At 41.8% G+C, this 14,515-nt stretch overlaps 1 protein-coding gene across 4 annotated transcripts in view; it reads right to left on the bottom strand.

Annotated features, from left to right (window-relative positions):
• Nucleotides 1–14,515, bottom strand: part of MTM1 (myotubularin 1) — a 106,637-nt gene that overhangs the window by 51,000 nt on the left and 41,122 nt on the right. For all 4 annotated transcript variants that reach the window (XM_050775334.1, XM_050775333.1, XM_050775336.1 and 1 more), the window contains exons 5-6: nucleotides 7,443–7,553; nucleotides 2,929–3,030 (exon numbers count right to left, since the gene is read on the bottom strand). In XM_050775334.1, coding sequence (XP_050631291.1) covers nucleotides 2,929–3,030; nucleotides 7,443–7,553 — 213 coding nt within the window. The remainder of the gene's footprint in view (nucleotides 1–2,928; nucleotides 3,031–7,442; nucleotides 7,554–14,515) is intronic.

Here is a 14,515-nt window from a genome sequence, read left to right as displayed (position 1 = left end):
TTTATCAGGCAGTGGTAGGGGGAGGTAGGAGGCAGTTATGACAAAATTATTTCATAAGGCACACTGAGATAAGTGCTCTGATAGAGGAACTTGCAAAGACTAACAATTGAGAGGTAAGATGAACTCTCACTGGGGGCACACACATATGGCCTGGAAAAGGACAGAGGACAGATTAAGATGTTGAAGTCTGAGTGTGTGGAAGATGGGTATGCAAGAGACGAGGGGATTGCAGGTAAAGGGGATAGCAAAATCTGAACCAAGAAGGTACTGTGTGTGCTAGGAGAGCATAGGGCAGCCTTGTGCAGCTGCAGTGTAGGGCACAAGCTATGAAAAGTAACTGGGGGTTTTTTGGGGGGTAGAAGGTGAAACAGTAACATGATCATATTTAAAAACAAAACAACAACTGGCAGCATTGTGTAGGATTAGCTGGAAGCGGAAGAAACTGAAAGAAGGGAAGCCAGTTTGGAAGTATGGATTAAGGTAGGAAGCATAAGTGGAAATGACAGGAAATAGCTGGGTATTGCTACTAAGTAGAACTTACAGGATTCAGAATTGATGTGCCTATGGGAGGAATAGCAGGGGAGGAATTGAAAAGCTGACTTCAAGTTATCAAACCTAAACAACTGGGGATCCTCAAACTTGCGGGACATATAGGATGAAAGGTGGGTTTCATGAACTGCAAAGAGGTTAGGGCAACAACGAGTTTGTGATTCTATCTTTTTTTTTTTTTTTTGAGATGGAGCTTTGCTTTTGTCACCCAGGCTGGAGTACAATGGCACGATCTCAGCTCACTGCAACCTCTGCCTCCCGGGGTCAAGCAATTGTCCTGCCTCAGACTCCTGAGTAGCTGGGATTACAGGTGCCCAGCACCACACCCAGCTAATTTTTAAAAAATATTTTTAGTAGAACAGGGTTTCGCCATGTTGGCCAGGATGGTCTCGAACTCCTTACCTCAAGTGATCCACCCACCTTGGCCTCCCAAAGTGCTGGGATTACAGGTGTGAGCCACCGTGCCAGCTGAGCTTGTGATTCTCAGACTCTCAGAGGAAGGAATTTGAGGGTTAGACTCATTGGACTCACTCAAGGACAGTATCAGGGTTAGATCTGAAGTCATCTACATAGCAGTGATGACTTTAAACAAAACCATCAGGGCAAAGTTAAGGCAAGAAGAGAAGAGGGATGAGAGTGAAGAGATATTTACATTTAAGGAAAAGACAGAGGTAATGGAGACTGGAAAGGAACAATCAAGATGGTGCAGGAATACAGAAACCAAGACTTTCAAGAAGACAGTGGTCAAAATGGTTGAATACCGGGGAAGAGATCAAACAGAATGAGATGGAAATGAGCCACTAGATTTGGCCAGTAATGAGCTCCATACTGGAATGGGTTGGAGGAATGAATGCACTGGAGACGAGGATAGGCTAGAATATTCTTTCCAGAAGTTTGGCAATGAAGTGAAAGATGGGACAGTAGTATAAGGGGAAAGCCGGTCCAGCACTTGACTTTTTTAGGGGAGTATATCCTAGAAGAAACAGAAGATACCAGAGAAAGGGGATGTCGGATGAAGCAAGATCTTGCAGGAGACAGACTGGGTCTTCAGCTCCTTCAAACCTGCCATTCTGTCAATTTCTGATAATTGAGGGCCAGATATGCATAAATCAAGACAGAACACATTTCCTAATTGAACTTTCATCAATTAGACTCAAATTCTCACTTTCATAATAATTAAGAAGATGTGTTCCCATCAGACTCTCTTTTTATGCTAATAGAATTAAAAACTCTAATATAGACATATTTTTAAAAATCACATATTTAATCAGAAACTTAGAAAAGGCTGAAAATAGATTCAATTATGAGATGAGCACATTTGTTCCCAAGCATGACAGTTTCATCTGTGTTCAACACATGCCTCTTCTACTTCAGGGTCCCCTCCATCACCTTGGGTTTAGTCTGCAGTATGATCATCCTATACTTAAGATAAAGGCATTTATACAGTATATGTTGTAAATAATTATTTCCTCACTTTCCCCTTAGCAGGTATTTGCATCTAAGTTCAAGTCAAACTGACGAGGAAGATAGGAGTTAGAAGATTCAAGCAAGGCACGGCAGTAAAAAAGGAGGTAAGGCTGAGGCAGGATATAAAGAAATATCATTCTAAGAGCAAAACTCATAGAAAGGCTTATTTCAGTCATGCAGTAAGAGTAAGGTTACTCCAGTAGTTTGGTGAAGAGGAAGGAAAAGTTTTAGGTACATATACTGAATCACCTTTGGACTAAGTCATAGATTACAACTAATTAAATGTATAATAAATTGGTCCTGCCAATTACATACTAAATGTGATCAAATGACATTTGAAAGGTTATTCTTTTCAAAAGTAAACCTGCCCCTATTCAGCTATTGGTGCAGTACCTACACCACACATCTATATTTGCTCAAATGGCATTTAGACTCAGAGAGTTTGTTCCCATTTACAACTGGAGCCACAAAAGCCTGACACTCATTGCTTATTAGCTCCAAAGGTGAAAGCAATGAACTCTGGGATATGACCTCACAGTGTCGCACTCAGCCACCCGAGTCCGCCTCACTATTGCCTACGTTTTCAGGCGGGATGGCCAAGACTGAGGGCACACTCGGGGTTGGAAGAGCACAAGGTGCCCTTGGTGAAGCTCCCAGGCTCATGCAGGGCTCTTGCCAGCCTCCAGGGCTTTGTGTTTCAGTCACCTGGGCCGATCCATCCCACGCAGACTGACAGGGGAGAGGCCTATTCCCTCTGGAAATGATGAAATTATTTAATAAACACCCCCGCAGACACATCACACTGGGAAACACAACACAGACAGTAAAAGAAAGAGGATCCCAGCTCGCGGGCAGTTTTCACAGAGGAGGCACTGAGAACCTTCCCACGCTGAGGAGCGCGCTGGAATTTACCAGACTGTGAGCCAGGGGAAACGCGTATCTCGTGAGGATCTCAAACATATCTCTTCTGCTGTGGCCTTCCTGTTTCAAAGCGAACCTCAGGTTTCTCATGTCCTGGGGGCAAAGGAGAAGTACGACAGTTCAGTCTTCAAAGAAAGTCATGTTAATTAGCAAGAAATCTTCCATTCAATTAAGGGAGAAGATTCACTTACCTAAAAGGGCAATTAATCTAAATTACAAAAATTGCTTTGTTTTATATGGTAATTTGATATATCTGGCTTAAGAACACCTGAAAATATTTCCATCATAGCCATGAATGTCAAGACAAGATAAAGCAACTAGCACTAAGGAGAAGATAGAGCTAAAATTCATTTTATAAAAAGGAAAAAAAAAAATCAAACCTTGCCTTGCACAACATCTATTATGATCCATTTACTTTCACTGGGTTCTGAGGTATTTAACATCTATTATGGTCCATCTACTTTCACTGATTTCTGAGGTATTTTTTAATTTTTTAAAATTTATTTTATTTTACTTATTTTTTGAGACGTAGTCTCTTGTGGCCCAGGCTGGAGTGCAGTGGCATGATCTTGGCTCACTGCAACCTCCGCCTCCTGGGTTCAAGGGATTCTCATGCCTCAGCCTCCTGAGTAGCTGGGACTACAGGCACACACCACCACGCCCAACTAATTTTTTGTATTTTTAGTAGAGATTGGGTTTCTCCATGTTGGCCAGGCTGGTCTCAAACTCCTGACCTCAGGTGATCTGCCTGCCTCAGCCTCCCAAAGTGCCAGGATTACAGGTGTCAGCCACCACACCCAGCCCTGATATTTTTTTAATTATAAAACTATTTTATTCAAACAACCCTTCTAAAGAGTACCTGCTATCAAATATAATCTCAACATTGTCAAACATGTCATTAAAATAAAGAAGCTCTCTTCCTAAATGACATTTTAAGCTCTCATGCAAGTAATATATTTTTATTCTACAATTTTACCTTCACAGAGTTCCATATAAGTCACATTAAAGTAGCCCATATTAGTAGTAACTATACTTCTGGGAACTAAAAATAAACATCAAAACCAGATTTTAAAGGTAGCTTCCAATACATATCTGTTTAATAAGCAGGAAAACTTTCTTTTAAACCAAATCCAAAACAAATAAGCTCCTTTAAATGTCAATTTGTATTATATATACAGATACAACATTCCATCTTATTTTCAAGACTGGAGTTTTTTTAAGGTTGTCTCTTTAAAAAAAAATCACTTACAGTGCTGTGACTGAGTGATAGCTCTGCACTGGAACCCTACGCTCTGCAGTGCACTTTCAACTTTAATTGCAGATAAAGGAGTGCTATGCTGGACCATGGAGCCACTTCAGGAGTGGTACAGACCTAGTTGTTGCCCTCTTGGATATCACAATCTTCATTTTTTTTCTAGGTGCTTTTTCCTTCCTTATCTCAAGAGTACTCTTAACGCTTCCCGAGTCTTCAGTCTGAAGGACCAGCACAGGCTATGGCCTTCACAAGACATCTCCAAACACAAATAGCAGCAAATAAAGTATGAAGAACTAAAGTCTGAGACCACTCATAAAGAACTTGAGATTGAGCACTCTGTACACAGATGACATCTACTAGGCCTTGCCAGCTCCAAGATTCTGTGCTTTTTTAAAAAGCATGTCACAGAATAAAGTCCAACAATCCATTCATATCAGCTCCCAAGAAAATTGGGATACTATTTATTGGTTCGTGATGCAATGAATAGTTAAATAAGGGGAATAATCATTTCAATGGGATGATATGCATTAAAAGGGTTTACGACCAGTCACAAGTGGTTTACGACCAGTCACTAGAGAGTTGAGTACTCTCAGGGCTCAGGCCCTGTGAGGAACTTTCTTCCTAACAGCCGCAAGTCGGATGGTAACTCTGTAACATCATTCTCTTCACTGCTTGGCCAGAAATTAGACCATCTCTACATGAATATTTATTCTGATCTATCAGTGATTCAAACAGCTACTTTTAATGTGCCAAAGCACAAGTGATTCAAGTAACTTCTTTTTGCCATCTGATTAAGATGCAATTAAAGACAGAATATTATTTCTTGCCAACAAAACTGAAGTAGAAAAGGCAAATGACTCACAGGCGGCAGATCACCAAATCTGTAACAGAAATAGGAGCACAGACTAACTGTAAGTTCCACCTGGTCTCCTCAGAGTTTGACTCATCAGGGAAAGATCCACATGGGCTAAGAGTCTCCCAGTCAGACCCTCAGCCATTTTAACAGCCAGGTCATATGGTGATGTTCCAAGCCTCACTATAGTAAGAGTTGAAGAATACATACCCCTGCTGCAACGACTCTGAAGAATTGATTTATTGAGGCGTCATTTCTAAAGAAACAACACACATCACTGCTCACTTCAAAATGCCACACTATGTCTTTAAGGCGAGTACATGGGAGTGAGGTGGGGAAAGAAAGAGAAGGCTTTGTGGTGGTATGGTTTTACTTTACTTTTTTTTGTTGTTTGTTTGAAAGACTCCACACAGGCACCAGGGGCTAGTATGGGGCCTGCAGGGTAAGAATTTGCATATTCAGAACTACCTTTCTCCTGCTGCTGGACAACATCCTCTGGGACTTGTATCTACTGTGGGAAAGTTGCTACTGGCAAGCAGAAATCTCTATGTGCATCGCTGGCATAGCCAAATCTACAGGAGTTGTAACTACTTGTTTCAGGAGAGAAATGCGGTTCTATCATGGTTATTGAATGCAGGCGAAAGTTGACCTATAAGAGACAGGACAGTGAGTCTTTTATCTCACTGCAGCAGATTTCCTTTATATCAATGTCAGGTTTGTTACTGAGAAAATGGAATATGACTCTGTGACGTCAGTGTTGCTGGGGAGATAATTTAGTTAAAAGGTTGTGCTACAACATTGTTCTAAGCCATCACCTTTGGGCTCATGCTAACTCCAAAAAATATACATATGTAACATTTCAGAATTATGCGTGGTGAGTTGTTCCTACGCCTTTTGTTCTTAAATAGTCAGGGGTGAAAATGTGCTTTGTCTCATTAATTTTGGGGGGATTGATATTTAAGTACTAGTTTTTCCTATTATAAGGCAGAAAATAGGGTTTTTTAAACCCTGTAAGAATGAAAGTCACCTCAAAACTGTCAATATAGCAACCCCATTTTCCCTTGAGTACTCTAATATTAAACACTCTACTCCCATAAATCCTTTTATGCAAAATACAAAAGCCTTCCTTCAAAGTAAATTCCCATGTTTCTAGGCCCCAAAGGGTAGACAGTAGCTGGGATAATGGATAAAGCATTAAGGTAGCTTGAATTAAAACACCACCAAAAAAAGCTGAGGTGGATGGTAGTGGTGAATTTCAGTTAAGATTTAATAATGGCATTATCCTTTAGTTTCTGATAGAAAAAACAAGTCTTGATCTTTTATAAACTGGAAAGAAAAACACCATATTGTGGCATAATCCAAATATAAGCACACAATGTTGGTTTTGAGAAATCGCAGCGTATGAGACTAGGAAAAGGAGACTTAGTTTTTGGTTCTGGCTCTTGCGCTGGCTCCCTAGGCAACCCAAGACAAGTAATCTCAGATAGCAAAGGCCTCACTTCTCTATCAATAGAATGAACAACTTGGATTGGCTAAGGGCCAGCAAAATTCAGCCCAGGTCTTCAAATTAAGACTGTTTTTTTGTTGTTGTTGTTTTTGTTTGTAACACTTCAAAGGGGTTGAAAAAACAACACACAAAGAAGAATACACAACAGAAATCCGATGTGGCCCACAAAACCTAAAATATTTGCTACTGAGCCCTTCACAGAAAACGTCTGCGAAGCCCTGCACTGGACTGGTGGTTCACAGTCACCCGAGACACCTGAACACATCCCCACCTTCTGGGTCCCAGCCTTCAGAAATTATCTTAGCAAAGTTACCCAACTCTTTGGAGCCTCAGGCTCCCCATCTACAATATGCCCATCTCAGAGGGCTGCACTTGAGGATCAAATGCAAAGCACCTAGCATGTGTTTGGATGGACACAAATGCTCAATACATGGTTACTATCATAGCAAAATGTACCTCGGAAAATAACCTAAGCAAAAGTTACGAAGGTTATTAGAGGTAAGGACACATCCTGTTAACAGAGGGCAAAATCTCTTCTATTCCTCCTTCCTTCATGGTAACACATGACATGAAGGGGCACCAGGAGCAAGCTAGAGCAAAAACTAAAGTGGTTTAAGAAATTTTATCTATCAAGTTCTCTTCCCACTCAGTCAAGCTAACAAACTGACCAGTTCCTCGAGTCCTTGTATTTGGTGATTGCAGTGGGTCCCTCACGTGGGCACTATTTCCCAGGCACTTTTGAAAAGCTTGTTCTTAAGGGAAGAACCACTTTCAGGGCCTTAGATGAACATGAGATCTTGATTTTTTTTTTCAAATCCACATTAATTTTCTACTATCATTCAACATTAACGTGCCTTGTTCTTTGCATAAGAAAGTATCGAATCTCTTACTTTACAAGTAATATCTAGACCATAGGAATTTTCTCCTCTACTTGTTGCGCCTCCCATTTTTTCAATTCTTGAGATCACACCCAGAGGAACATCAAGTATTAGAGCAGAATCCTGTAATGGACAAAAATACAATAGTCAGTATTTCTGTCAGTATAATTAAAACATCAAAAAACATATAAAAACAACCATATGCTTTCAGGGTGATTTTACCTTGGCCCTTTTAGCACTTTATGAACAAAAATATGATACAGATCACACATGACAGAGCAAGCATTAAAACAGTCAATTATGCAATCAAAATGCATCCCCAAACATTTGCCATTGTGCACTGCCTCCGGAGTCAAGACTAAACTCCTAGGTACACATTCCCAGGATATCCGTGATGTCACGTCTAGCCTGTTTCCGTAGGATTCTCTCCCACAATATTCTGCACTCCAACTAAGTAAACTTCTTCATTCTTCAGATGCTTCATCCACAATCAGGCCATGTGCTTTGCTCAGGGTGTTCCCTTTGCCTAGAATGATCTATCTTTCCCAACTACCAAAATTCTCCCCATGACTTTTGCCTTGGCTCAGCAAGCATCACCTCTAATGAGGCCTTGCTTCCCAGTTAGATCAGGCAGAGTTCATCACTTTTTCCTCGGAAGTTCCACAGCACTTCATTCAGACTGCTGTTAATCACTTGCTTCACTCTGCCTTGTTACCATAAATTTACACATCTGTATTCCCCCACTAGAAACCAAGCATCTGGAAATGGTGCTTGTCTCTGGCATGGGTGCACTTCCCAAAGCAGAAGCACAGCAAGGCTTCTCCATCATTTGCTATCCAACGCTGGGTGCAAGTGGTCTAGAAGACTGCTGGCATAATGAAATCATGTTAGTCAAGTAATAGCACCTTCATCACCAGGAGATCATCACAGCAGCTGCCATGTAGGAAATACCTCTCTTCTGTGCCAGGTACTACAATAGGGGCTTTGCACACATCATCTCATTTTATCCTCACAACCATTCCAGGACATAGGTGAAGTATCCCTGTTTCCTGAGTTTTTCAAAGCTTCAATAACTTGTTTAGTAAGTATATGGCAGGGTGGACATTCAAGGCAATGCCAGAAAACACACATTAAAAGCGCCATAAAAATCGTCCTACTCTTTGATCCAATAATTTTGCTACTAAGAACTTATGGCTATCACTTAACAAAAGGAAGATGTTCAATGGAGCTAGAGGTAGATAACAGGGTAGAAAAAACTATAGTCAACTTGATGGAACAAGTATACACACAGCTATTAAAATAATTATGGTACATGGAAAAATAAGTTTAAGTGGGAAAAAGCAGCATACAACATATGTGGTGACTACAATAACATGAAATATCTATCTACAGGGACAAAGACATGAAGGGCTACACCATTTTTAATCCAAAATTTTCTTTCATGCTGTGACAGATGAGTTTGAAAAATAAAGAAAAAAATTTTTAAGGGGCATTTGATTTTTTGTTCTTTAAAAACCTTTTGGGGCTACAAATAGTTTTTCTTTTCTTTTTTTTTTTTTTTTTAACAGATAGGTTCTTGCTCTGTTGCTCAAGCTGGAGTACAGTGGCTCACTGAAGCCTCGACGTCCCAGTCTCAAGGGATCCTCCCACCTCAGCCTCCCAAGTACCTGAGACCATAGGCACACACCACCAGCCACAGCTTTTTTTTTTTTTTTTTTTTAAAAAGATGGTGTCTCACTCTGTCACCCAGGCTGGAGTGCAGTGGCACGATCTCAGCTCACTGCAACCTCCGCCTCCTGAGTTCAAGCAATTCTCCTGCCTCAGCCTCCTGAGTAGCTGGGATTACAGGCATGTGCCACCATGCCTGGCTAATTTTTGTATTTTTAGTAGAGACGGCGTTTTGCCATGTTGGCCAGGCTGGTCTCAAACCCCTGACCTCAGGCGATCCACCCGCCTCAGCCTCTCAAAGTTCTAGGATTATAGGCATGAGCCACCATGCCCAGCCAAAATTTTTTAAAGTTTTTTGTAGAGACAGGGTCTTACTGTGTTGTCCAGGCTAGTCTCAAACTCTTGGGCTCAAGTGATCCTCCCACATCAGCCTCCCGAGTAGCTGGGAGTAGCTGAGACCACAGATGCATGCCACCATGCCCAGCTAATTATTTTGTATTTTTTGTAGAGATGGGGGCCTCAGCATGTTGTCCAGGCTGGTCTCAAACTCCTGGGCTCAAGCAATCCTCCTGCCTTGGCCTCCCAAAGTATTGGGATTACATGTGTGAGCCACTGCTTCCAGCCTTTTATATTAAAATACAATACAGAAAATAAGCAGTTATTCATAAAATATAAATACAGCTCATGGTTTATCTAGAAATTCAAAAAGTGTAAAGCTGTGAGCATCTGTACCATGGAATACCACTCAGCAAGAAAAATGAATGAACTATGGATACATGGAACCTGGAAGAATCTTAAGGGCATCATGTGGAATGAAAATCGCCAATCTTTTTTTTTTTTGAGACAGGACCTCACTTGTGTCACCCAGGCTGAAGTGCAGTGGTGTGATCTCAATGCAACCTCAACCTCCCTGGGCTCAGGTATACCTCTCACCTCCGCCTCCCAAGTAGCTGGGACTACAAGTACGTGCCACCACGCCTGGCTAATTTTTGTACTTTTGTAGAGAAGGGGTTTCACCATGTGGCCCAGGCTGGTCTCAAACTTCTGAGGCTCAAGCCATCCACCTGCCTCAGCCTCCCAGAGTGCTGGGATTACAGGCGTGGGCCACCACACTTGGCCGAGAAATGCCAATCTTAAAAGGTCAAGTGTTATGTGATTCCTTTTATATAATGTGCATGAAATGACAAAATTATAGAGAGGGAGCCCAGAGAAGTAGTTGCAGAGGTTGAGGGGAGGCATAGCGTGACTCTAGAGGGGCAGCATGAGCGAGTTCTTTTGTGGTGACAGAACAGTTCCATATCTTGATTATTGATGGTGATTACCTGGGATCAAATGCTACAGAACTGTGCGTAAAAGCACACAAAAAATGAGTGTATGGAAAACACTGCTGAAATCCAAGTATGGTCAGTCTAGTTGTGCCAGTCCACTTCTTGGTTTTGATAAAGGGCTGTAGTTATCGCAGGGAACTCAGTAATAAGTGTAAAGGACCTCTTCTATTTTTGCAAGTTCTATGAGCTCATAATTATTTCAAAATAAAAAAGCAAAAAAGTGTATGAGTATAATTATCATAATGTAGAGAAAATAGTACAAGCTCTTAGGTGGACAAAACTGGCTCAATCTGAATCCTGACATTCACTAGCTGATAACAGTGGCGAGTTACTATCGCTCAGTCACATTTATCTGAAAGTAGGGATGATTACAGAAAATGAGTTTAAAGTACCTCGCGTCGTGCCCGATGACAGTAGGTAGAAAACAATGGAAGTTATTATTATTATGGCAAAGAATATCTTAGTACTTGGAAGATGTAATTGTGCTCTTTAACTATAGTGGATCAGTATGCTCTAGCAAGCATCTAACAGATCTTACTGTTTGTACCTATAAGGAGGAATGTCACGGGGTAAGACACCTCATGACATGACTGAAACCTAAATGCCCAAAGAGAAAAATACCACTCAGTAACAGTATATGTATATAAGCAGCATATTATCATGTATTTACTTATCAATACAGTACAGTTATTTAAAACATAGTATCAGTCTGTTATTATGCTTAGATATACTATATTGAGATTTGAGTGTCTGTCAACTGTATTCTTAAATGTCAAATTTATACCTAAAATACATAGAATAGACACTAAATAAGTCTGATACTCTAGTATCAACATGGAAGCAAGGATGTTTTAAAAAAGCAGAAGAATTAAAAGTGAGCTAACGCCTTGCTACTCTGTCTCTGTACAGAGGAAATTTTATAGCTCAAAGAGCCCTGGCGCTACACAGAAAAAAGAAAACAGGACGCTGAGGAGAACCAGCCAGCTTCTGACCAAAGGCACCCACCGTCTAATGACGCTACTTGCCACATTCTCCCTGTATGACACATTCAAGATCAGATAACCCAGCAGGCCAAACTGGAAGATCCAGGAATAGGCAAATTAGTTGAACTCTCTGGATACCTGAGTCATCAGTATCTAAATATCATTAAATATTTAAGGATTTTCAAAGGCCCATTCTAACTCAAAAGTCTGTGCCTTGTACTTCTATCTACCTAAAATAATTGAGATGTAAATATGTTAAATAAGCTAAAACAATGCATATTCTCTCTCTTTCTCTCTGTCTCTCTCATACACTAAGTAACAGAAACTCTACTGAGCCCTAGGCTAGGGTTCATGAAGTTAAGATGCAGAGTTGCCTGCATGGAGTTCAGGGCCTAGCTCTATCTGGGAGATAAGACACATGGACTCAAGTAACTACAATGCCAGGTTGCTAGTGCCAAGAGCCATAGGAAAAGTCCACAAAGTGGAATGGGAGATCAGAGGAGGGCAAGTCATATCTGATGATTAGATAGCATGAAGGTTCTGTGGCAATGACTACATTAAAAATGATCCTTAAAGGATGGATCAAAAGCAACTGGAGACTGGCATTTGAGAAACAAGTAAGAGTCATATCAGCTGCACATGTGGGAAAAGCATGGGGAGTTTATTTTAAAAAAAAAATGTAGGCCAGGTTTCAGTGACGGTGATGGGAATCTCCTGGGGAGTACTGCAGGGCTAGGATCAGGGAGACTGAGATCTAAAGGATGCTTCTGGAGAACAGGAATGCCACCATCAAATGGTGTTTTACGAAGATTCATCTAGCAGCACTGAGAACTCTGGACTAGCAAGAAGTGGGCTACACCCACTCCTCAAAACCATGAAAGCTGATACTTGAGTACAAGTGAGAGGCTATGAGGATCTGGAAGTGGAGAGGGACCGAGGTAGAAAGCAAAAGAGACTAGCCACTGGGGAAGACTCAAAGATGAATCAGCTTTAGGCCAAGATCTCTGGGATAAACAGTGGTGGTACCAGCAAAAGATGTGAAGAACACAGGAGGGGGTTTTAGAGAAAGATGAACATGACCAATTTTAGAAACTCTGGGTTTGAGATTATGATAAATGAACCAAGTACAGATATCCAGGAGATGGCTGGATATAAAGAACTGACGAGATCCTAAGGGCACCTCGAACTCAAAATGTCCAGAACTAAATACAGTTCTCTCTCCAAACTACATTATTCTCCAAAGTTCCCTATCTTAGTGGCTGGTTACAAAAGCTAGAAACCTAGGAGTCACCCCTAGTATCCCCCTCTCTACTATCCTTAACCCAGTCTCCCATGTCTGCCTCTTAAATCAGTCTCAACTCTGCTAACCACTCCAATTCTATCAGCAACTTCTCCAGGCCACTGCCGTAGGTGCAGTGGTCTCTATATCTACTATCGCTCCCCCTACAGTACCCAGGGTGATCTTTTAGAAGAGCACATCTGATGCTATCATTCCTTGGCTCACACCACTTCGAAAGTGGTGTGAAAAGCTTCAAAAGCTTCTCATTGCTGAACTCTAAAAACCCAAATCCTGGCCAGGCACAGTGGCTCACACCTGTAATCCCAGCACTTTGGGAGGCCGAGGTGGGCAGATCATCTGAGGTCAGGACTTCGAGACCAGCCTGGTCAACATGGTGAAACCCCGTCTCTACTAAAAATACAAAAATCAGCTGGGTGTGGTGGCAGGCGCCTGTAATCCCAGCTACTCGGGAGGCTGAGGCAGGAGAATCACTTGAACCCGGGAGGCGAAGGTTGCAGTGGGCCGAGATTGTGCCACTGCACTCCAGCCTGGGGGACAAGAGCAAGACTTTGTCTCAAAGTATGCTCCATCTTTATAATCAACAAAAGAACCATCAAATTGAAAAGGATTCAAGAATTTTTGGGTAACACGCTGCCTGAAGAACTGAATCACTGTGTCACTATCTTTTAGAGAAAAGCCAAACAACAAATTTATCCTTGAATTTAATCCAGGAAAAATGTGCTGTTTCTGACTTGTCATCAGAAAATGAAAACTCTATATCCAACACGTTTCTCATCTTGCCAGCGGTCCTGAACCTAGAGCCAAATTATACTACCCAAGGGTTATGATCTGCTCAACTGGAAGCCTTAAAAGCCCCCATTCCTTTAGCTTCCTCCACATTTCCAATATTCCATTCTATTTTAAAAAGGGACGTGTGAAATGACCAGGAGTGAGAAATACCAACTTTTGGATGGTGATTACCTCTGCTGTAAAGAGGGAGGAAAGGATGGGATTACTTCAGCTGGGTGGTAGACCCACAGACATTTACATTACTTTTCATAAGCTTTCTATAGTAAATACTTCTGAACGATTTTTAAGAGGAGTAGGGGGCAAATGGCAGAGACGGGGTGGGGATGAATTATGTTCTAGGTGGATAAAATGGCTGCATGAGAAGTCCACAGGTGAGGAGGCAGAGGGCTTGTTTAGGAAGACCAAGTTGCTTACGGGAGCCAAAGCATGGGGTGTACACACAAGGGAGGGGGGAAAGAGCAATGCTGGGAAGATAAGATGGCAGCAGAGTGGTGAGGACCGTGAACACCTGGCTAGGGAATGTGCGATAAGGTGGGAAAGAAGTGTTTCTGAGTAAGGGAATAAGAAGATTGAGGGTATGTCTTAAGGAGCAGATAGAATAGAAGGGAGAGACACTGAAGTCGGGGAGGCCTAGCTGAAGGAGACTGCCAGGGCCTAGGAGACAGACACCGGGGATGAGGGTAGAGCAACATGACTAGAAAGGATGAGGCAAATGTGATGAAGTCTACAGAGAAGTGGGGATGGGTAGACAGAGAAGACTCCAGGGTGATGAGAAGAAAATGGCACCATTAAGAGATACAAGAACACCAAAAGAAGGAACTGGGGGGAGGGAGAAAATTGAGTTGAACAATTTCAGCTTGACAGTGAGTCCAGGAATCCAGGTGAAAATTCAAGGGATCTCCAGCAGGCAATAAGGAAAGAGAAACTGGGGCTCAAAAGAGAGGTAGCACTACGGGAAAAAAAAAAAAAACATGGCCAGGGTAGCACCTGCTTTGCCTATCTGTCAGCTGTTGTCAT

This window comes from Macaca thibetana, chromosome X (assembly GCF_024542745.1).
Source record: "Macaca thibetana thibetana isolate TM-01 chromosome X, ASM2454274v1, whole genome shotgun sequence".
Lineage (NCBI taxonomy): Eukaryota > Metazoa > Chordata > Mammalia > Primates > Cercopithecidae > Macaca > Macaca thibetana.
The sequence above is the reverse complement of the archived record's forward strand: the minus strand, read 5'-3'. Positions and strand labels throughout refer to the sequence as shown.